The 23,354-nt window shown below is 41.5% G+C and overlaps 1 protein-coding gene across 1 annotated transcript; it reads right to left on the bottom strand.

The window, feature by feature from the left end:
* Positions 1 to 9,338: 9,338 nt before the first annotated feature.
* clcf1 (cardiotrophin-like cytokine factor 1) lies at positions 9,339 to 22,326 on the bottom strand. The gene is made up of 3 exons (XM_063875988.1): positions 22,050 to 22,326; positions 13,585 to 13,739; positions 9,339 to 12,599 (listed from the first exon to the last, which is right to left on the bottom strand). The coding sequence occupies exons 1-3, from the start codon at positions 22,066 to 22,068 to the stop codon at positions 11,292 to 11,294; spliced, it is 1,482 nt and encodes a 493-aa protein (XP_063732058.1). The 5' UTR covers positions 22,069 to 22,326; the 3' UTR covers positions 9,339 to 11,291.
* Between the last annotated feature and the right edge of the window lie 1,028 nt (positions 22,327 to 23,354).

Below are 23,354 nucleotides of genomic sequence, written 5' to 3'. Positions count from 1 at the left end.
CTTGTACAAAAAAATGAAATCCTTTCTGCAATATCCATCATTAAATAACTAGCAGACCCTGGGAGGTTTTTTGGAATGAGGAGCCAGGCCTTCTGGCAAAGAAAGATGTACTAAGATTTATTATAAGCAAATAAGACTTTGGTCAGAATTGAAAGAAGATGTGAAAATGGAGTCCAGGTTGAACATGGCCTGAGCCACAGTATGCTTTGGAGAGGCTTCTGGAGCTTCAGGGCATCGGGTGTAGTTTGTGATTACCCTCCCTGCTGTTTCTGTGCACGCTCCTGCTCTGAAGCTCAATGGGCAGAGCATGGCACCAGCCGTGCTGTGGTTAGGGGTTAGACTCCCAGTGTGGCTCCTCAAATTGAAACTGTATGTTTGCACAGTACTGAAAGACCAATAATAAATTGTATCCTCCAGATTGCTTGTGGTGCATTTATGCCCTGTGAGGCGAGTAGGTGCCTTTAAGTAATTTAGCACAATCATTGTTTGTCTGAAAATGACAGCCCCCACTGGGAGCGGTGAAAAATCAAAGAGATCCCGCTGTGCCGTTGGGCCAGTTGGCCACTCAAACGTCTCCCTCTGGCTTGAATTATGATATGAAGCTTTTAAAGCCAAGGGCATGAAGTCAAAGGAACCCTGAGTGTGCATAAAACCAAGCAGCTCTAGTACAGAACAAGCATATTCGCATAAATATGAGATAATTACACGACAGCGTCACAACCGCTGGCGACAGCACATGATGGATGAGCCAGGGAAAGAAAACATGAACAAGCGACGGGGCTACTGGTGTAACACAAACTGTGGACAGAGAGATGGGAGTGAAAGGCAAAACAAAAGAAGGATTGAGGGAGGAGGAGAGAAGAGTGGAGGTCTTACAGTCTCAGGCCTCATGTATTGCCCCTCTTCTATTTCTGCCTTTTAAGGAACTCCATAACTTGAAGTAGATAATGAGTGCCTTGAAGCAGGCTGAGTAAATCAGACAGAGAGAGAGAAAAAGGTGTGTTAGGGGGGTCAGGGTGGATTGAGCGAGGCAGTGGGAAACAGTGGAAAGAAGAAGATTAGAAGTGATAACACGTGACGCGAGAGAGGCAGAGAGAGGAGCTGAGCTGAGTGGAGATGCATGATAAGATCTTGCATTAACTTAAAAGCATACTTTAATGAAACTCCACAGAGAGCTTTGGAGACTGAGAAGCAAAGATGGGTCCCACGTAGGTTAAGAAAATACATGTTTGAGATAGAAGTTTTTGAGTTCCTGATTTTGCATTTAACTCCCGAAGCCCTTCAGAAAATTCTTTACTTTCATCATGTTTCTCTTCTTACACAGCCACAGTTCCCATCTTCCTTTACCGCCTTATAAAACAATCCGCAGCAGAGCAAAAACATTTTTTATAAATCCCAAGCTTCAGTTTCTTTGTAGTAATGTTGTGACTCATGAGGAGCCACGAGAGGGCAAAGCAAATTCAGGAAGAGGCCGCAACCTCAGCCCTGTGTTCAAATCAACAGTGATTGAGTCAACTTTAAAGTCTTCTTTGACCCCTATTGGAATCATATGTGCCAGAGAAGGGCTTCAAACACAGTGCTTGTCAGGCTGTCTTTTTTCCAGCCTTTAAACATGTACGTCTACTACTACCAACAAATCAAGTTGAGAAAGTTCAGTACACAAACTACAAATGTGTCTCAAAGAGCTTCAAGATACAAACAGCGTTGACTCTTGGTTTGGATACTGAAAATACTCCCCTGATTAAAACCACTTAAACAAGCAAAAAATTAAGAAATCTTAGACAAGACAACAAAGTGGAACCCCTCTTCCTCTACTAACAAGACTGCAAACATGTTGTATACTGTTACCTTTTGTGTGTACATCCAAGTGCAACACAATGAGACGTTGTGACATTTTTTTGCTGTTATCCCAATTTATAAGGTTCACGAAGTCAAGGCTACAACGACGCACAAAATAGCCAGAAAGAGAAAGAGCAGGGAGGCAGTGTGACGCAGCCAGACATTAGCTATGATGTCCTGCCTTGGAGGTTGACCAGTATCAATACTTTAAAAAAAACTGTGGTTTTACAACATGGTTTGTTACAACCAAACGGAATTCTTAAAGTCGCTCTTATCAATATCTTTTATGTCAACAATGGATCCGATGATGTGTAATGTTAAAAGGGGTCACTTCCCCTCAACTTTTCAGCTCATTTTTTTTTGCTTTCTTTGTCCGTGCTTCACATAAGTTTTTCCAATGGAATCTGAAACTGCAAGCACAACCTGTAACCTGTTCATCTAAAAGTAATGAGAGAATAGAGACAAAACTCCTTTCTTGCGGGCTTGGCTGACTGCATTGGATTGTGAGACACTATATCTGTACGAGCATCTCTGTGGTAATGTTCAATTTCCCATTTTTGTCACCCTTCCTGTTAAAAAAATGACTACAGTCAGTGTAACAGAAAACAAATAGCTGCCTAGCTCCAAATTATAATTTCATGTGTTGTCAAGGGAAAAAAACGATCCTATACCCTTATTTCAAGCTCTCTCCTGGTTTTACTTGGTTCCTCTGTATTTTGCTTTCCCATTCGTTCGGTTTTCTGTCCCTAAACCACAACAGTTGTGGGAAATCAGTCCCAGCTGTCAGCACTTTGATTTGATTGTAGAAAGTGTCAATCACGCTGGGGCACGTTGCCCAAAATCTCATTCTTGTCGTTCGTTATTTCAGCTCCCACTGAGAAATTTGCCCAGGGACAAACATTGACTGTCACACAGAACCGAAGAACCCAGGGTGAAACTGACCAGCACCACTGATCTGACCAAGCAAACCCGACATGAAAGCACAAACTTATTCAAAACAACTTGTTCTGGGTGCTTTTGAATGTTCTTGCTCCTAGCAGTAAATACTTGCATGGCAGGGTAGCATGGCAGCTGTGAGGTTTTTCTTTAATTCAAACTGCCAGCACTGAGAGAAACAGAGACTGTGGGAATCTCTCCTTTGGATATCTGTGCAGTGGTTCTGCAGGTTTGATATCTCTGTCAAACATCAAACTGGTGTCACAAATAGGATGTGAATCAAAGTCATTCATCCGTCTGGTCAGGAAGACAAAGAAAGAAGCTGAATCCAGACTCTCCTTCTTTCTCTAAACGTTCTTCCTTGCTCATCATTGTCTGTCCTTCCAGACAAACACAAAAAAAGCCTTGGTGGATTTGTTTTGGTCCAGTCTTGTCTTAATGTGCTCAAATTGTGAAAGAACAGAAAGGAATTAAAGAAAAGAAAACTCAGACAGCGTGACGGAATGAAGAAGTAGCATCGTATTACCTAGGGTCCTTAAGAGGACCGTAAAAAGACATGCACTGTGTACTTTCCAGGCCTGGAACGGGAAAATATTTGGTTCTGCCATTTCCTATGCTTTTGAAATGGTGAACTGTGGGTCAGAAGAAAAAAAAAAAAGTCCTGTGTTTGTGAGAATTTTAGGAAAGAAGAACAGGGAAGCCTTGAACGAGTCTTGTGAGTCTGAGGGAAATGTGTGTTGTGTATTCACATTCACATTGTGTAGTCATTTGCTTATGAATCTCTTTCTGCGTATTCCTTTATATCATTTTTTGTTGGAACAAAATAAGGTTTATACATTCATAAATATAATTTGTTTGTCTGCCCTTGAATTCGGATCTGTTCCTAAAGTAAATGCATTCAGATTTTAAGGAAGTGTTCCTTGTCCCTGGCCCCAAGTTTAATACAAATCAGGCCATTAGATTTTTTCTGTAATCCTGCTGACCAACAAACCAAACCGAAAACATAATCTCCTTGAGGGATGTAACACAACCATTACATTTATTTGGTTTAGGTTTTGGGTTAAAAGGCCTGCAATATTTTGTATTTTATTGTTGTCTTCAAAGCCCATGAAAATACCAGACATCAACAGAGAATTAGTCGGTCTCTTAAATTGTTCTGGCTATCATAGCTCTGATGCTGGCTCCCAAATATGCAAATCTTTTGAAAAAGCCGTCACAAAATATCCTTTATTTTTTTATACATTTTAAGAAACCTATGGGACCTATTTTATTCTAAATGTAAAACATTGCCCATGCTCATCATAATGAAGTAACCCAACGCAACAGTGGCTCATGGATGCTTGTTCTTTTTTTTATGGGAAGGTTAAATGTATCGTTTGTTGACAATGAGAAAAATATACAATATCATTACAGTTATCTTTAAGGTTAAGGTGGGGTTGTGGAATGTAGGGTAAAGATTATAGGGTAGGTCTCCAAGAAATGAATATAAATCAACGTCTCTTCCTAAGTGACAATAACAACCGTACGACTTTGCGTGTGTGTGTGTGTGTGTGCGTGTGTGTGTGTGTGACGGAGAGAGAGATTGTCGGTAGTTCCTTTATAATCTCCTGCCTTTGTGTGTCCCACAGACAGTTTAAAAGCTTTCTATTTACCTTTCACACCATTCTCCCATTTTCAGGTCACTGAGTGGGATGAAGGTGTGTGTGTGTGTGCGTGTGTGTGTGTGTGTGTGTGTGTGTGTGTGTGTGTGTGTGTGTGTGTGTGTGTGCGTGTGTGCGTGTGTGCGTGTGTGTGCGTGCGTGCGTGCGTGTGTGTGAGAGAAACAGAGAGAGAGAGACAGAGAGAGAGAGAGAGACAGACAAAGAGTGAGACAGAGCACTGTAAGTCCTCCTGTGTGGGTGGACAGCTGGTCCAAAACAGGCGTTTTAGTCACTAACAAACCGTGACACGTCAAACATGTAATGTAGACCGCTACACAGCAACATGTAAAATGCCTCATTGACTCCCACCCAAGGCCTTGGGGAAAAGAAAAGAGGAAAAAAAACACACAACCTAAGCCATTAATCACAAAGGAAATTTTACGAGGGATGGGGAGGAATATGATTGTCATAAATTGAGCAAAAATAAATGCACAGAGGGAAGTTCCTGGCTTTAAGTACTGGAATCACCTCAGGATAGCTTGGCTCTGGGAACAAAGGTGCAGAGATATAACCTGTGTTTGAATGAATGTGTTTACCTCGCTCGTTTCGCTTCCCCCTGTTTTGAATTTATTCTTCTGGGCTTTTGCCAGGATGCATGTCAGTTATCAGACTTTTGAGATGCCATTAAATGTCTGTTCTTTCATGTGTCTCTCATCTGGATCTTCTTTCCCTCACTGTTTCCTTCTACTTTTAAGTAGCTTGCCTGTTTTCTCTTTCATCACTTTCTCCCCAGCATAGGTTAAACGCAAACATTGGCAAGACTGACAAGTACAAAAAAAGAGAAACAGTGAGTATGGGTGAAAGAAAAGCACTAGGAAAGTAAAACTGCATGAACAGCGAAGAATGTTTTTCTGAAGCTATAATGCCTGATTTTTAAGATTAGAGGCTGAACTTTTCTTCTTGGTCTAGTAATATATATGGGATTTACATTTGAGCCTGATCGAGCCTCAGAAAAAGCTGAGCTTGTGCTCAGCTTTTTCCTTGACAAATTTAACATGATAGTGAAGGTTTAGGTGATAAAAGAGGGAAATCTGCACTTTTATCCCACACATTTAGATAATCTCTCATCATCTTACAAATGAATGAACTGAAGGTATTTAAATGAGTTTTACACTCAGGTGGATGTTTGGCAAAGTTTCAAAAGGCGAGGAGGATAAATGCAGTGGTATGTTTCTGTGAATCTGCTGGCAGTGTGAGTGATGTTCGAAGGTTGTCTGCTGTCACATTACCCATATGAAGATGATAAGTTGACATAGCAAATGAGGCTTGAGTTTATTTCTGAGGCCTACATTTTAAAACCTTTAATGCCATGTCACTACTTTCCATGGTCAGGTAATACTTTTGTGAGACACGCACACAAACATACTCAACCATACAACCCATTCAACCATCAGATGAAAGAACACCCAGACCCATTTTCTCCCTAATTGCTTTTGAAAACATGTCAGGGAACTGAGCAACATGGGGAATGACAGCTCCCGGTGTGTTCCTAAGGGACTAAGTCAACAAGATGAGACAGTGACATGAAAGAGCTCACACACCTCTGCGGTTTTGCTCACTCACACGGACGACCAATTGATTAACTCATAAATCAAACTCATCCCAGGCCCCGGGCCCTGGAGGGCCTCTCCACCAACCCCCCTCAAAATAAAAAAACAACGCTGAGAATCTGCAGCCCAACCCTGCACCCTCCAGCTAAGTAAGTGGAGGCGGGATGTTTCAGCTCATGGCAGAAACCCAGCAGCAGGGAGAGGCCAGGTGGGGCAGGTAAAGTGGGCGCTATGGAGTAAAGAAAGGGTGGGTCACGGAAACGACAGCAATAGGATTAGTATGTGTTATTATAAAGATAGGGAGGGATAGAGAAAGAAAACACTGAGGGGCTTAAAGAGGGATACAAATGTGTTAAAAAGACAAAAGAGAAGATCTGAATCAAACGTTGTGTAGTGCTGCCAAAACCGAGAGAAACACAGAGAGACAGATATAGAGAGAAAGAGGGAGAGGGAGAGAACGCATAGAGGAATGCAGTAAATCCCTAAGAGACCGAACAATCCTCTGGAGAAAGAAAAGAGGAATTTTTATGTGCTGCAGGTGAGCAGAACAGAGAGGGAGGGAGGGAGGGAGGGAGGGAGGGAGCGAGGGAAGAGGAGACGAGGAGATAGACAGATGGAAAAAGACGGAGGGAACGCGGGGGTGGCCGAGGGAATTTGAGGAAAGCGTGAAAGGGTTTGATTGTAGCAGAGAAAAGGGGACACATGGGGAGAAAATGAAGCAAAAGTGACACAAAATGGCTACTCATGCAGTTTGAGACAGGATGGACACGGTGAAGGAAGTCAGAGAGACATATGGGAAAAAGATTGGGAGACAGAGTGTGACCGAAAAAATGATAAATTGGAGAGTGAGAGACAGAGAGGAAGAGGAGGTCTTAAAGGCATACACAGGTTTTTGAAAGATTGGTCAGCCTAGATTAGATCCAATGCACCAAAATCGTCATGTGACAAAATATAATGTTGAATATTATCTGTATAAGTAAAATAACCTTTAACAATTTTAGGTTTGTGTGGAAAATATTTTTACGGCGTATTTTACTGCATTCAAACAATGCAACACTCAATAGATATTTCCTTCAGTTATTTGAACACAGAACCAGTTCAGGAGGAAATTGTTAACAGGTGTTTTACAGCGCACATCATGCACAAACAACACTTCTTTTAGCAACCTATTTAAAGTTTCCTTCAAGTGACATCTTCAGTGTTCCTCTAGTTTAAAGTGTCTCGTGTAAAGTTTAACGACAGTATTAAGGGTGGCCATCAGTCTTAATTATATATATTTTAAGATTTCATTACAGTAAAGAAGCCCTGCAGCGTCATGAGACAGAGCTGTAACCAATTTCAAATATTTAATTGCTGCAACTAGAAGAAATACAAACACTGTGACACAGTTGCTGAATTCATCCAAAATTGACTCGGTGGACGGCTGCTCAATTCAGTTCAGTCACTTTATTATTTCAGATGGAAAATATGCATCCAGGTGACCAACATTCAAAATAGTTTAAGGAGCAACGCCAAACATGTAAGAGATCTGACGCTATGATACAGTGGGTGGAGACGCAGGCTGGTCATCTTGATAGAGCTGAAGCATCACAATGGTAGGCCTGTGTTTATATAAAGAGCGTTTCATTGGAAACAAAATGTTTATATGGCCACCATTTTGATAGTTTTCCAGGAAATAACAAACTCTTAGATATCTTTAAGAAAAATTGCTGAATTACTTTTTGGTCATCACTACGATTGGTTACACAATATACATCTGTCAGAGCCAAAAAGGTGCTCTCTGAAAGCAAATAAAAGTTCTTGAACAAAATTGCCCGCTCATCGACTCCTCTGGAGGTCAAAGGTCTTATATCACGGCCTGCCAGTCAAACAGATAGGTCTTTCTGTCAGCAGCTGCCTGATAAACCGAACAAGCCAATAATGTTGATGCTTGTCACTCACAGTATCAGTTCTATCAAAGACTCAGCCGCCTGAGTCATACAAACAGGGCTCGGCAATCCTGTTACGTATTAGTTACAGCAATTTGTCTCTGCTACGCTGACAGAGAGAGACAGACAGAAAGAGAAAATGAGAGGTGACGCTGAGTGATGGCTGTTAGATAGCTACGCATGACGAGCCTAATTCCAACAAACTTCTGACACATAGAGATAATGATTCACACACGTGCTGCACTTGCAAGCCCACACTCGGGCAAACAATACACACACACAGACACACACACACACAGACTATAGAAAGCTTTCTTTGTTGACTACTGGCGGCCCCATAGTCTTTGCTTACTGAGTGTAAAAAACACAAAGCGTCTTGTGTGTGTGTGTGTGTGTGTGTGTGTATGTATATATGTGGTGTGTCATGTCACTGTCAGCGTTAACCCTTTCACCCACTTAGTGAGAGTGTGTGTGATGATGTGTCAGTGTTGACTGCATCCACTTCCCATAAAGGTCACATCCTGCTCAGCTCATGCTGCGTTTTAAGGTTCATGTGCACTTGTTTGTCAGCATATGGTCCACATTTGTGTGTGTGTGTGTGTGTGTGTGTGTGTGTGTGTGTGTGTGTGTGTGTGTGTGTGTGTGTGTGTGTGTGTGTGTGTGTGTGTGTGTGTGTGTGTGTGTGTGTGTGGCTGTATACCTCGGAGGTAATGGAGGGGAGATTCTCATTGATCCTTTAATATCAGGCCTGGGGCAGAGGGGGAGCCAGGGAGCTGCAGAGTATGTGGGAAAAAAGTGTATTCGGGGGCAATAAAGCCAAAAATAATAAAATAATAAAAATGATAACAGGTTAGGAAGCAGAAAAAGAGTATGACACAAGAGTAAAGACGATAAGAGCAAGAGGGGGTGACAGAGACTGAAAACACGGATACAACAAGAGAATGGGGCGGTTGGTAGGATTATGAGGGGCTGTGTTTGTACCTGTGCTTGTTTCATGTAAATCCCTCACTGTCACAGGTCAGAGGGATGTTTTTTGGGGAAGAGGATCTTCGTGAGATAGCGTGATGAGAAAAGAAAGCTAAGTAGGAGGAGGGTGGATGCAATGGGAGGTGGGAGGACAGAGATAAAAGGAAAAATGAGAGATCGTAAATTTTCACCAGGGCAGACAAATAAAAACTCTCTCTTACCCCGCCTCTCTCGCTCTATTTTTTGTCACGGATGTGAGCTGGCCTTTGTTTTCCACCCCAACCCCAAACTCCTCTCCCCTTGTGCCAATCACCCGAAACCATCCCTATAAAACTGAAACCATTGCAAACAAAAATCCCATAAGTATTTCTTTTTTTTCCCTCCTCCCAATGGGCTCCCAAATGACCAATAAGACCGCGCTCTGTACAAAAGCTACTATTTATTCTCTCTTGAGTTACAATACAGTATATTCACAGTGGAGAAAAAATAAATAAACATCTTTTTCAATAAATATTATAATGATATGAACCTTTAGCCACATCATCTAAGGCACATTGTAAAGACATAACAATAGATTTATTCTGAAAAACAAATGAAGCAATCTGTAAATAGCCAACGGAAAAAGGTATCCAATTTCATGTTCTAAAAGGCACAACAAATACACATCTATCTAATGCTTGGTGTTTAGGATTGTGGATTTACTTAATGGACTAGTTTGACATTACAGCTTTCTTCCTGAGAATCAGATAACAGGATAAATACCACTGCAGTATTTTGTATATATATAATGTGTGCATAAACATGAACGCAAAAATGACTATTTGTGGAGGAAATGACATGCCACCCTCCATCTGTAAAATTAACACATAATAAAAGTTGCAAGGTGCGGGTATAGGTGGATTCCTTTAGACAGAGGCAGGTTAGCAATTTCCCTCTTTCCAGTCACTGTGCTAAGCTTAGCTAACCTGATGTGCAGACATCAGAGTTGTGTTGATGATCTTTTCCTGTTCTCAGAAATCAAACAAATAAGTGTATTTCCCAAAATGTCAAACTATTCCTTTATACATTGAACACAAAAAAGTGAAATGTATTCTATTCTATAAGATTTTAAGACTGTGTTAAATATGTGTTGCTATGGAATGAAATCAATGAATGTGAGCACTCAATCAAAATCAGCAATAAATTGATTGTTTGTCAAGGTACAAAATATCACATTGTGTGTGTGTGTGTGTGTGTGTGTGTGTGTGTGTGTGTGTGTGTGTGTATGTGTGTGTGTGTGTGTGTGTGTGTGTGTGTGTGTAGCACTGTTGTAGAGTTACAGTAACTGACTGGCTGACATCAGATTACTCAGCAATACTCCTCTGCCAGTTATTTCCAGCGCTCATCCCCTGACTGAATCGCGTCTCATCCCGTCTTCCTCTCTTTTTCTTGCCCCTTTGTCTCCTCTTCTTCAACGCTCTGGTCATTTCCTCCTCTCCTTTTGTCTTTTACCCATTCAGAAATGTTCTTCCTTTAGAGAAAATTAATGTTTGCTGATTCATACATCTGGTGGTCACCGAATCCGGTTTCTCTCAATGGCTGCAGTGTTTGTCTCTCTGCCCGTCACCCGGTGTATCTGTGTGTGTGTGTGTGTGTGTGTGTGTGTGTAACCACCTACAGTGGTATTTCTGTTGATCTGTTTCTGTCCGGTAACTCAGCTCAGTCTCAGTGTGTCTCGCTCAATGAGCTGTTGTGCATCAGGCGGGTGACAGTGCTGGTAATGTGTTGGCTTTGTGTGTGTAATATTCCATCAGCGTCTCTGGAGACCTGCCAAATAGTGCTTCATTGACTTATTCCAGTACAGCATGAATGAATGTGTTAACCACGAATGTGTTTATGTGCTTTTGCCTGTTAAAGGAATACTTCATCCTCAAAATGATTATTTGAATGTCCATTACGCATGCCTCCACAGTGAACAGGAATCCAAAAATGGTTACAAGGTCTCAGTGAACTTGTGCAAAATATTTCAAGTCCAAGTTCAGTTTTAGTTAGATTGCATGTGTTTGGCAAGTAGCAAGCATACGACTGGATCAATAAGACTTGTATTAAACTGCATGAGCGGGGTGAGAGTTTGTAAATTAATGGTTTGATATAGTTTTGCTGGTGTGAAACACTGTCCCGATTTAATTCAGTTTTTAAATTCTGCTTTCAGCATGAAGGCATGCAAGAAAAACAAGGTTTTCTTCAAGTATTTAAGGTTCCACAGGATGAGTTATTAGTTACAAATGGTCATTGAAGTAGCCCTTTAAAGCTTTCGAGGTGGTTCCACTCACATGTTGTGCAAACAACCGATTTCTTAATGTACTGCAAGTGTTTGTGTCATTGTCTCAGCCTCAGCCTCTGAGTCTCTTCTTGAGGCGGTTAAAGTCCTTGGCTGACCGCCACAACCAACTCTGCAGCTCTCTCAATATCCAAAACCCCTCCACCTTCCTGGCAAAGTCGTTCATTGTGGGCCGCACCGACAAAAGGGAAGCGGAGGCAGAGGAGGTAGAGGAAAGTAGCGGAGTTAGAGGAGGCGAGAGGAGGGAGGTTCCCCTTTGTAACGAGAGAGGGACGGGCTGGGAGAGGAGGGTGTGCTCCTCACCCGTACCAAACTGGTAGAGCAAGGACAGGGTGGACAGGGGAGGTTGGAGGGAAGGGGAGAGGAGAGCGCGAGGAGGGCGACGCTGATGATGGAAAGTGGAGGAGTAGGAGGAAGCTGCCATGTTTGTTGGCTTCTCCTCCTCCGCTGTTGCTCCTCTGCTTCTCTCTACAATAAACCCATCCTCCTTTCTGAGTGTGTCCATGTGATGAGGGTTCATGTTGTAACTGTATTGATTGTCGGTGTTGTCTGTTTTGTCTGTACCCGGGAACGACTCTTCCACCCTGGGTTTAGGCTGCCAGTCCTTCTCCTCTCCATCCTCATTGACACTCAGCAACCTTCTCGTCCCCCATCTCTCCTCACCTCCGTCTCGCTCCATCTCTTCTCCCTCCCCTGCTCTCATTTCTTCACTGTCGATCCATTTCCCGTTCTCCGGCTCTTCCCTCCTCCCTCTCCTTCCTCTTTCTCCTCTACCGTTCTCCCTCGATCCACCACTTCTTCCTCCAGCTGCAGTCGTCTCTGCTCTCCTCCCCTCTTTGCCTCTCCTTTTCTCCACCAGGTCCACAGTGACGCCATCCTCCCTTTCTCCTGTCACCAACCTTGTCCCGCTTCTTCTTTGGTTGTTACCACGACTAGACTCTGTCCTGGTCCCGATTCTGGACCTGTAAAGGCTCTGGCTCATCAGTGGAGCAGGTCGGGAGCCCCCCCTCTGAGGGAGGCCCAGCTCTCCACTGTTACTTTCCATGTTTGCAGACTGAGGAGGAAGTGCGTAGCCGAGGGTGGTCATCAGTGCGGATATGGAGCCCAGCAGTCCATCCAGGCCAGTGCAAAAATGCAGCAGAGAGGTTTGGAGGGAGGGGCAGAGGGTGGAGCTGGCCAACTCCCTGACAGCTGCCAGCAACACGGAGTAAGCCCTCTGGTTCTGGGCGAGCCGAGCCTGGTTCTCTAGGCCATGCCACAGCTCCAGACGGGTGGCTGCACTGGGCAAGGTGAGAGCAGTGCTGTTGGGCCGAGGAGGAGAGAAGTCTTTCTCATTGAATGGAGGGCCTAGGTAGGTCAGCTAGAGGAGATACACAAAAACAGAAGAAGAAAGAGGAGTTTTAATGGATGAATATGACACTTTGTACAACACTGTATTGCTATAGTTACGTATACCAAACCAAGAAACATAACATTGATCATTTGTTTGGAAGTTTGGAGAGTGCGGATGTTGTGTCTTTAATACTCCTTCAACAGACAGGGAAAATGTATGTTCACAATGTCAAGTCAAATGGGCCAAATATGAACCAGGAGCTTAACTTTCGAATTATGAAGGATCGTAACAAAAATGTATTTCTTTCAAAGCTCGGCTTTGATTTCTTCCAAATTGGTTTGGCTAGGTTCAACATTCACTCTCTTATAGCTCTTTTTTTAGTTTCTACAAACCTCCGAGGGGAATATATAGCTCGTGGGATGCTAGCTGCTGCTCTTTGTTCACCAGATAGTGTCTGACTATAAAAAGAAGGCACTCTGAACTAATTTGAAATTATATCATGACTGTAGTCTTTCTGCATATTGAACATTTAACTGGGGAATGCATATTGAAGTATTCACGAAGAATAACTGTTTAATATAATTGTAGCGATTGAGTGCCTTGATTTTTCCCTCTGCATATTTGTCACCACTTTAAAAAGGTTTCTCGATCCTGTCCCTCAGGCTTCCTTCTTCTATTCTTGTGCTTAGCTGGTAGTGTATTGTGAGTTTTATTGCTGTTTCTCAGAAAACAACTTCCTGCTGCAGCCAAAAAAACGCTACTATGAGAGCGCTGAGAGTGAAGTTGACGGCAACTAAACACTGAACGGAAACTCAGACGCTCCATAAAGTCGAGAGAAGATGCCGATTCAGGGGATAACTCTCAGAAAGTTGACCACCAGTGACCTTTCCAAATTGTCCAATGGTTTTGACGTTCCCAGTTATTGTTTTAAATATTGTTGTTAATGGTTGTAATGATAACCTGTGTTGCAGTGAGATATCACACCGAAACAGAATCACATAGAAAGACTCACATATATCTCTTTGATTTCTTTGAGCTGGTACTCCAGGTACTTGGTCAGCTCGTAGGTGCTTTCAATCGAACTCCTCTCATTGGCCAGGTTGTGTGAAGAGTCGAGGGCCGTCGCCATGGCAGCAGCCAATAGCAGGACGAGCTGGTGTTGATGGACTGTGGAGACATTTTAAAGTGAGTTCAGACAGATAGTTTGAGGACTTTCTTTAGGGACACTCACATCATGCGTGTCCAAGTGATAATTAACACACCGCACCGAGGTATTTGTAATCATAACAAAGAAGTGAAATCAATCTCAGACATTATTTTCTCTGACATTTTGTGATTATTTAACTTGGATGCTTGGTTTTTAATGAATCCGATGATGTGAGAGCTCAACAGACAAAAATCACCTCCAGCTACAGTTTCCAGTCGCTGCACCTTTACACTGTTTATAGTATTTCTTTTTACAATATTCTGGTTTATTTCTTTGTCTCTATGGAGATGGCCTCGTCTGTTTACATATTGCCAGGTCAGAGTCATCTGACACTGCCAATAAAGCTTTTTCCGTTTCCAATCTAATTTTAGAGGTTTCTGGCTGTCGGAGGTTTATTCTGGCTTCAAATAAAACCTCTCTTAATAGCTTCAGACAGGCAGACAAATGGCTCCTATGTTAAATGCACCAGCCACTTTAACACACACACATACGGACGGACGCACACACACACACGTTCATTCCCAACCGACATCCCAAAAACAAAGACATGTGGCTTTCTTTACAATCACAAACATTAATGTGTTTGTATCAGTTGTATGTTTGCTGTGGACTTCTTGTTTAGGTTTCAGCGTGTTTGTGTAGGTGTTTTAAGTTACTGTGTGAGTGTTTGTGAGAATGTTTGTAGTCGTAATTATATATGTGGATAAAATTCACATCGCTGTGAGTGTATACAATAATTTTGTACTGTGTGTGTGAGAGAGGGGGTGTAACACTGAGAACCTTTTAGTACCCCTTTCTCTGGTTTCAAACAGAGAAAATTGGAGCTGAAAGGTGGTTTTCAACATTAAGGAACTTCATGTACGTCCACTTCTCTTCGTCCCATGCTTGCTCTCTGCACGCTTATGCTTTCAAATCCTCTCTAGACAAATCTACAGCACTTCGCCCGAGTGCGACACACATTTCTTTCACTGTCTCTGCTCTCTGTCATCCTTTTCCATCCTCTCTCATCCTACTGACACACAGACGGTAGGCAGTGATTCATGCTCTCAATTATGGGCAAAGCATGCTGCTGTTTAGCAGGAGTGAATTATGTATTGCACAATGTGTGAAAACGTTCTATCTGTCTTTCTCTGACTCACCTCGGCATCACATTGTTCCAACAGTGTTATCCCTTTTTCCTCTAAAAACTAATCACACTGCACTTAAACTTCCCTTGCTTTCCCAGAAAACCTTTCTCTTCCCCACTTTTCCTATTTCTCTCAACACCCTTATCTCTTTTCTGCCTCAGGTCAAAAATAACAGCAGCCAATTAACCCCGATTAGCTCTCCTTCTCCCCTTCTGTTGCTTTTTCTTTTTTCTTTCATCTATCCATCACGTCAGGCCCCACAGGATGGTTTAAACACCCTCACATGTTTTCAGTGGTTTTAAGAAAACAAGTTCTGACCTAAAACAGTCGACACCTTTTTTCCTCTGACTCAACCGCTTACGTATTGGTATGCACTCCCCAACAAGGGTTGGGTAGAAACCTAATGTTATGCACTCTATATACTCAATACACAAAAATGTGAAGTTACTGTGAACTGTGAACCATATTCTGCTTGAACCAAGAATTTGCTGTGATTGCAGTGAGAATTGTAAAATGTGTAACAGAAGAAAATATGTGGTTGGGAAACTGAAAGAAATGTGTTGAAATATGTATTCAATTTTTGTTTTCTGTGCCAAACCCAAACATGTGAAATAGAAATCAAATCATCGGAGAACACTGACAAGTTCATTCCTTACAAATTACAGTTGTAAAACAAAATGTCTTTTTCAACTAGCCTCACAAGCTCCCGCTTGCCGAAAAAGTTGTTCAAATTAATTAGCTTGGGTTTTAGAGACATTCTGAGTGGCAGATTAGGAAACTGTTTGACATTTAAACTAGATTAAAACTGCTTGTCATCAGAGTGATAGGAAACAACTTAGACAAATAACTGCTTCTTTAATTTGAAAAACTCCCTTCTTGATTGCTGGTAACTCTTCCACTGTTGACCCTTTCGTCGGCTACATCAAAGCTTCCTCTCATTTTCTAAAGCACTGTAGTTGGGTCCAGGCAACTCCCACATGCTCCCACACACACCTTGAAATCAGTCAACTAGAATAACCCCCGTCAACCAAGCCTTTCGATTGCATCAACCGCTAAAGCCTTATCACCTGTCAGAAGCAATAAGCATCTCTCAGCGACGCATAAACATTTGGTGCTCATCAAGCCACGGGCACCTCCCATCGTACATCCTCCATTAGCATCAAAACACCCCGAAATCAACACAACATTGCTGAGTAAACAGCCCTGAAGGAAAAGGACACACAGCTTGCAAAAAGGGTTGCATTCAGGAGGAATAAACAGGTATTAAGAAAAAATTAGATTGTGACGGAGGAAGGAAAGCCTCCTTGGCAAAAATCTACCCAGACTGTTCCAAACCGTTTTTCTTTTGTCTGCAGCCACATGTTCTAAGATGATTGCCAGACGTAAGAGCCTCCTGTTGTTTTGATTGAGCACTGACACATCTAAAAGCATCCTCCGCACAGCCGCTCTGTTCTACACGTAAACTGAGATAATTCAAACCCAGAGTCATGTTGTTGTTATATAATATTACATTGAGCAACAACACCAACACCAAAGTCGACGTATAGCTCGACTTCAAGGGAAGCCCTGCAGGCTTGGGGCTGTGTACCTGGCAGTGGAAGCACACGCCGCAGGGCAGGGTTGCAACCAGAACATTCTCTGTGGGAGGATTGCATTACGGCAACACAGGGGTTCCCTGCAACGGCCGATCATGACCTGCCTCTGTGCACGTATCCGTGTCTGAATTTCTACATATTAAAGCATGCATTCGAGTTACACATATGCACATACAGGGGAGTTCCATTATTCACAACAGATCATATTTTTATCTACGTTTTGTCCGCTGGTGTAAAGTCAGATAGTCTGGCTGCCATGTGGAGTACAGAGCTCAACGTGAGGTTCATCGGGCGCCAGAACTCTGAGCTCCTAATATAGGTCGGAAATAAAAATAAGCACAGGGTCAAGGATCAGAGTTGAATTTTAGGCCGCAAGGTTGTGTTCAGGGGCACAAAGAGCTTCGTAACACACTTGACATTTGCACTCCCGGCGGTGTTTTGGTAAACCGGTGACCCAGTGTTTGTGGGTGTAGCGATGCATCCATCCAAGGACTAATATTTCATCTTTCCCAACATGCACCACCCTTTGAGGTTTTGAACAAGCACTTAAACTGAATATGGTATTGTGGGAAAACCATGTGCAAGTTAATCTCTCCGGTCTGGTCCAGGAAAAACTTGCTCCAGTGCCAGAAGAGATTGCCCTTCACTGCTCCAACCACTTGAAAGAGCTCTTAAAAAAAAGATGTTTGAATCTGCTCCAAATTAGTTTATTTATTACGAGTTTTGTTACAGTGCAACATTGATTAGAATGACTACATTATATTTTCATGCCATAATTTTGGTAATCATATATTGTAAGACTTTAACAATATTTAGTATGAATCAAGCCATATAGCTGAATTTTGGAACCAAATGTTGAAACATCGTCCAGGGTGGGTTTCTCAGAACAGAAACAACATGTGCCAGACTTTTTTTATAACATTAGGTACCGAGGTGACGAGTGTATATTGCCAGGGTTTATACTATGTGCATGTCATTTGTCTTGCTGTGAGTGGTTTGAAATACATTTAAATTCAATTTCAGAGTCTGCAAACACATTTCTAGAAGTTCAATTTTAATGGGCGGGAGGGATATGATGTTAAATGACTGAAACGCCCGATGACCCCTGGTTGCATCACTGATGATGTGTTAAGGAGGATCAAAAGAACCCAGATTCATTTGATTCATGAATCATGTGTATTATTATTCATGTGTTTTTTTACTATCCAAATGAATGAAATTTGATTCCCATTCTGGATTTTTAACACAGTCTGAATTCAGTTCATAATAAGAGTCCAATTTGAGGTTAATGCGAGAGATAAACCTCAGGTAGCTTATTTACTGACTCAGTAATGGCACTACAGGGATTTCAGTGTGTTTTACTGAGCTTATGAACACTGTGGGAATGCACCAATAGGTCAGGGTTCACTTTAAAAAGTCAGACGCCCTTCAGCGACTGGACCCACAAATTTGGCACCTCAAGACGTTCAGTTTAATGAGCAAGACAAAGTTTCAAATATTTGTAACAAAGATTTTAGTTTCAAAGAAAGGTTATCTCTCATAAGCTCAATATTCATTTAGATCTATACATACTATCTGTGTGATAGCTTAGTTTAGCCGTTTCATTGAGTTGGATACTTTTAGTTTTGTATTCCCATTTATGTAACTACATTAAGTGACATATTAAAATGTGCACCTATCTTCTGACTAGTCTTCCATGTGTTTTGGTGATGCAGCTGAAGGCTCATTGTGGCTTTGTTGACAAAAAATACTCTTTTTTAAAATTCCACCACATTGTACCTGGTGGCTGTATTCTGACATCTGTCATCACACTAAACATAAACACACACTTGTGCGGCATGCCAGGGGCAACAACTATGCACACATCAACAGGCCGATGTGGGGGATAGAGCCACAGTGGAAGTGGACGGAGACACGCGTTGGGTGAAGGGTGGTGAGGGGGGTTTTGACTTTCAGGGGTCAGGGTCGGTGTTGTGTGTCTGTGTACAGTTAAAGACCAGATTTATGTGCAGTCTGTACTGGATCAAAAGTGCATTCCTTTACTAACTCAACACACACATACACATGCATCCAGAGATCCGTGTACACACAGACATTATTCTGAATAAATACATATAAACACACACACACATACAAAATACAAACTTTTCCCATCTCTTGTCCCATGAGAATCCTTCCTCTGGAGCTTTTTCATGCTGAATACCAAACTGATCCCCTTTGGCACGGACACAGATTGGGGTTTGCCAAAAAACATCAATGACCCAAAAACAAAGGCAAAAGAAAACAACTTAAAAACCCAATAAAATTGTTGTTTATGCCCAGAAACTCAGTAAAACTATTCCTCGCTAGTCGTAAACTCCCTTACTCGCTTTTCACCTTATAAGTCAATCCATGGCCTTTTCCTAAAATAAATCAATATAGGGATTCCAGTTGCTTTGAGCTTTTTTTTTTTGCCATGTTTGGTTTCAATTTAGTTGTCGCTTCATCTGAACCCCTCTCTCTAAATCTTTCTAAAACATCAAACCTTCATTTCAAAGTCTCCTTCCTTTCTCTTCCTAATTACCGTTCCCCTCTCTTCCTTTCACTAATTGGCTCCATCTCCTTCACTCCCTCCTTCCCCTTTTTCAGACCTCCGGGTTTTAATGTAAACCCCCTCCTAATCATCTCCACCTCATGGTTTCCTCTCAAATAACCGCAAAATAAATTTAAAAAATGTGAAGTCTATCCATCGCTACAGAAAGTAGAAAAGCAGCAGGGAAGAGTAACAAAGTGATGTTATAAGTTACAGCTCTGACATTTCTGAGATATAATACTCTATAGATCTGGAATGATCAGTCAATTATAGCAAATTATCAGAAAATGGATTTATGTAAGGAGTGATAGCAGCTTTTATCTCCACTTATTTAATAAAACTTTGGAGATATTTGAGATTTGGACTTTTGGTTGACAAAACAAGTGATTTGTAAATGTTAGACCATGTAGTATGTATGTAGTATGTAGTCAATTACGACCTATACCAATCACCTGTTATAGTGGTCATTTCATTTATGGGGCTCACTTATGTTGGTTTTTTTAATCATTGATTGCATGAAAATATTGACTTTCATTTGGTGGCTACATTTTATAATGACGTGTGTTACCATGTGGCAGTGTCTTTCACAAGCTGACTGCTGTGAGCTGTTTCCCCTTAAATTAATAAAGCTATCTTCTCATCTTGTCATTATTATGATAATTTGCTTTCCACTTCAACCACATTAAGGCAGTAATTATTTTACTGTTCACTCCACTTCAATTATTGTCAGTTTGTTACATTGCATAGTAGGCGATATTTTGCAAGATCCATTTACACCAAGGATATATAAGGCTTGAAACTAGCTCACTAAAAACTGGAGTATATTTTGATCCATCAGTGAAAATAATATAAGTAATATAGTCAACACTGACAGGGGTCATTTTTGCTGCATATTTAGTTACTTTTAATGCTTTAATATGTTTTACCTGATGATGAAATTGACTTTTTCTTAAGTAACATTTTAAATAAGGAACTTTTAACAGTAAGTGTTTCTTTCATTATGGTATTATGGATCTTAATATGGAGGGTGAGAACAGATATTTTAGGGTCTTGAAGGATAGCCACAAAGGTGAAAGAGGAAGAGAGGATTTGAAAGAAGGAAGGATAGGAAACAGAGAAAGAGGGAGAGAGAGAGAGTTTTCTAAAGCGAGGGGCCATGTTAATTTGGGAAAAATGTAAACAGCATGTGTAACTGTTCAAAGCGTGACCGTCTCATTTTATATCATTCCCCCCTACTCTCCTCTCTCTCTTCCCCTCTGGGTGCTGCTAACTTCTGTCAATCGGGAATCTGCACTGCATTAACCCCTCTACCGCCAGTTCTCTATTTACTTTTATCTGGCTCTACCTCTCTTTACTCCCCCTCCCCCCAACTCCACAAATCCTCTTGACATCCATATATATATACCGTGAAGAATTGAGGATGGCGCTGAGCGAATCAAAAGATGTGAAAGGTTCACTTTCTCCTCTTCCTTTGTTTTTCCTATTGGCGGGTGTGTTGGAGATCACTGGTCCAACACACACTGACGCTTTTATCTGAAACACACCGACACTAATTCAACCGTCCCAGCAATAACATGCCGTGTCTTTGTGTGTGTGCACACATATGTGTGTATGTATTTGTGTGTTAGAGATAAAGAAATAGAATACGTTGCAACAGGGACAAAAAACAAGAGTGTTAACAAGTGTTGTTGTATGTGTCAATGGAGGTGTGTGTGTGGTTTCTTTGTATTTATTTGCTCTGAGTATCAGAGGGAGCAACAGTTTTTTCTGCACTCAGCTCTCCTCCACTCTTCTGTCAAGGTGGTCAAATGTGCGAACCCCCCAACAAGCCGTCAGCAAATTTGACCTCATGTTGTGACCATCTAGACAGGATGAGGAGGGCAAGGAAGAGAGGGTGGCAGGAGTGGCGAGAGGAAGAGGAAGAGAGGAATTGTTGGGGATCTTTAGTTCAGCGCATCATTTCATCACACAGCCACAGCCATCTTTCTGTTGCCTTCTTTTCCTTCTTTTCATAGACAAGGAGCAGCAGCCGCACCAGTCTTAGGGGTGTGTGTGTGTGTGTGTGTCTGTGTGTGTCTGTGTGTCTGTGTGTCTGTGTGTGTGTGTAAGCCCTCACACCCTGACTAACGTGAATCATGTACTTTCTCATATCGGTGACAGCTAACTAGACAGGGGCTTTAGCTGTCTATGACCCCCTCAACCTCTGCCATTTTTTACTGTGAATAAGAGAGCCCCCCCTTTTCTTTTACACACACGCATGGACACACACACACTCTCTCTCACACACACACACACACACACACACACACACACACACACACACACACACACACACACACACACACACACACACACTTTAAACTCACTTCACTCTCTCATTTTGTGAACTGTTACTCCAACAGTCCTCTGCATTGACATTATTTGAAAATACTTTTTTTTAAATCTCTTATACGAATACAAAGTAAGAGAAGTCTGCTGGAAGTGAAATTGTTTTTAGTCTATTGTGTATTTGAAAATGTTTTTGCAAATGAGCAATAACACCCACCTGTTTATTCATCATAAAGACATGATTTACAATCATGTTCAAAACAAATGTTGGATGTTTGAAAACATTCATTAATAAAAATCTACTTTTCATGTTTTAATTTCTTTCTCTTCAGATCTTTTTGAAATGTGAAATTATATTACAAGGATTACCCTCAAAATAAACCACAAGATAGGACAATATTTACAACTTTTGCAAAAACAGAAAACACGGCTAGCTATATTGCAACTAAAATGCTAACATTTGTCAACACTAAGAAAATACATCTAATCGATGAACGACAGGAAAATTGAAACTGAATAAATTCCGAATAATATATAACTATTCGAGAAGGAAAGATGACCAGTGCATAGGTCCTTAGGCTACGTGTTTATGTTTATTTTCAAAACTTTAATTTAAAAACAGTTAAAATATGATGTATGCTTACTTACCTCCGCAAAATCGTTTCATTTTTTCGCAATCCTGGTATTCCGTTCACTTTGCTCCCACACGTTTATCCACTGGTGAATTTAAAGGCTGAAATAAACCGGTAATAATGTCCTCATACTTCGCTCTCTAAAAAACTTTTCATAAACCACTCTCCTCTCTCGGACAACTCTGGACAAAAATGAAGGAAAATGCAGGGGATTCCGATGTAATCCTATAAATGAAAGTATCGATTATATGAAAGGATGGAGGTTGAATTGACGCTCCGCTGGCTGGGTGTGTGTGGTCTGTGTGACAGACTGAATGACGGCGGAGCCTTTTTGTAGCTACCTCCTCCTCCTCGTCTTTTCTTTTTTTTTTTTGTTACCCCTTTCTCCTTTTCCTCCCCTCCTTCCCATCCCTGTCTCTCCTTGTGTCGGTGTCCTCCTCCCCGGTACTGCAGATGATTCACCGGGTTGACGCATCACAGCTCAGGCGGACAGAGCCGCTGAACCACGGGACTTGTCACAGCTCATATTGCTCCTCGCCCTCCTGAACGCCGTCTGACCGCGCGGCCTTTTGATCTTAATCTGCTTCCCTGTAATACAGTGCGGCTGGATCAGGTCAGGAGGACCGGCACCCCTAAGACCCTCAAATCATCCAGCAAACAAGGAATTACTTTCCTCTGAAATGCAAGAATATGTATAATATTTTTCTTATATAATGTGTCTGTGTTAATACTTCCCTTTAAAAAAAAAAGTTTAGAGTGATGAAGAAAACATGTATTCTATTATGGTTTGAGTAGTTTAGTTTTTAAGGTTTTTGGTTGGTCTGGGGTAAGTTTTTGGGTGGTGCTGCTATAAACACTTTATGTTTATTTTCTGGCCCCCTATTCTCAAGCTTTGCACATCTTGGGGTGTGCCATTTCACATGTCTCCATTTAAGTCCCTTCAATCTTTGTAATTTTGTTTTTATTTATAATTGTGAATAAATACTGAATGAACGCATTACAGGTTCCCTCTTTGTTCTCCCTGGTCTGGTGTTTTCTAGCGTTTTAAAAATAATAATAATAATAGTTTTGCAACTCCTCACTTTCTTTGAATTGGCCTTGTAAACCAGTTAACAATTTAGAGAAATACTTTTTTTACCACGCCATCATGCAAACAAAGGCCTCAAGTAACCTTTAAATAATTTATAGTCATATAAATGTACACTTTCCTATACCATGGGACTATGTTTGTCAAGAAAATCACGATCAAAAAGCGAGGTAAGATTTCATTGGGCAGCATGTAATGTGAATAGTTGTCGACAGGAATATTATAAGAACATGG

This window comes from Eleginops maclovinus, chromosome 23, assembly GCF_036324505.1.
Source record: "Eleginops maclovinus isolate JMC-PN-2008 ecotype Puerto Natales chromosome 23, JC_Emac_rtc_rv5, whole genome shotgun sequence".
Classification (NCBI taxonomy): Eukaryota; Metazoa; Chordata; class Actinopteri; order Perciformes; family Eleginopidae; genus Eleginops; species Eleginops maclovinus.
The sequence above is the reverse complement of the archived record's forward strand: the minus strand, read 5'-3'. Positions and strand labels throughout refer to the sequence as shown.

Coding starts and splice junctions, on each gene's coding strand:
- clcf1 (XM_063875988.1), bottom strand. Junction 12,600..13,584: donor AAGAAATCAAAGAGATATAT/GTGAGTCTTTCT, acceptor TATCTCCTCTAG/CTGACCTACCTAGGCCCTCC.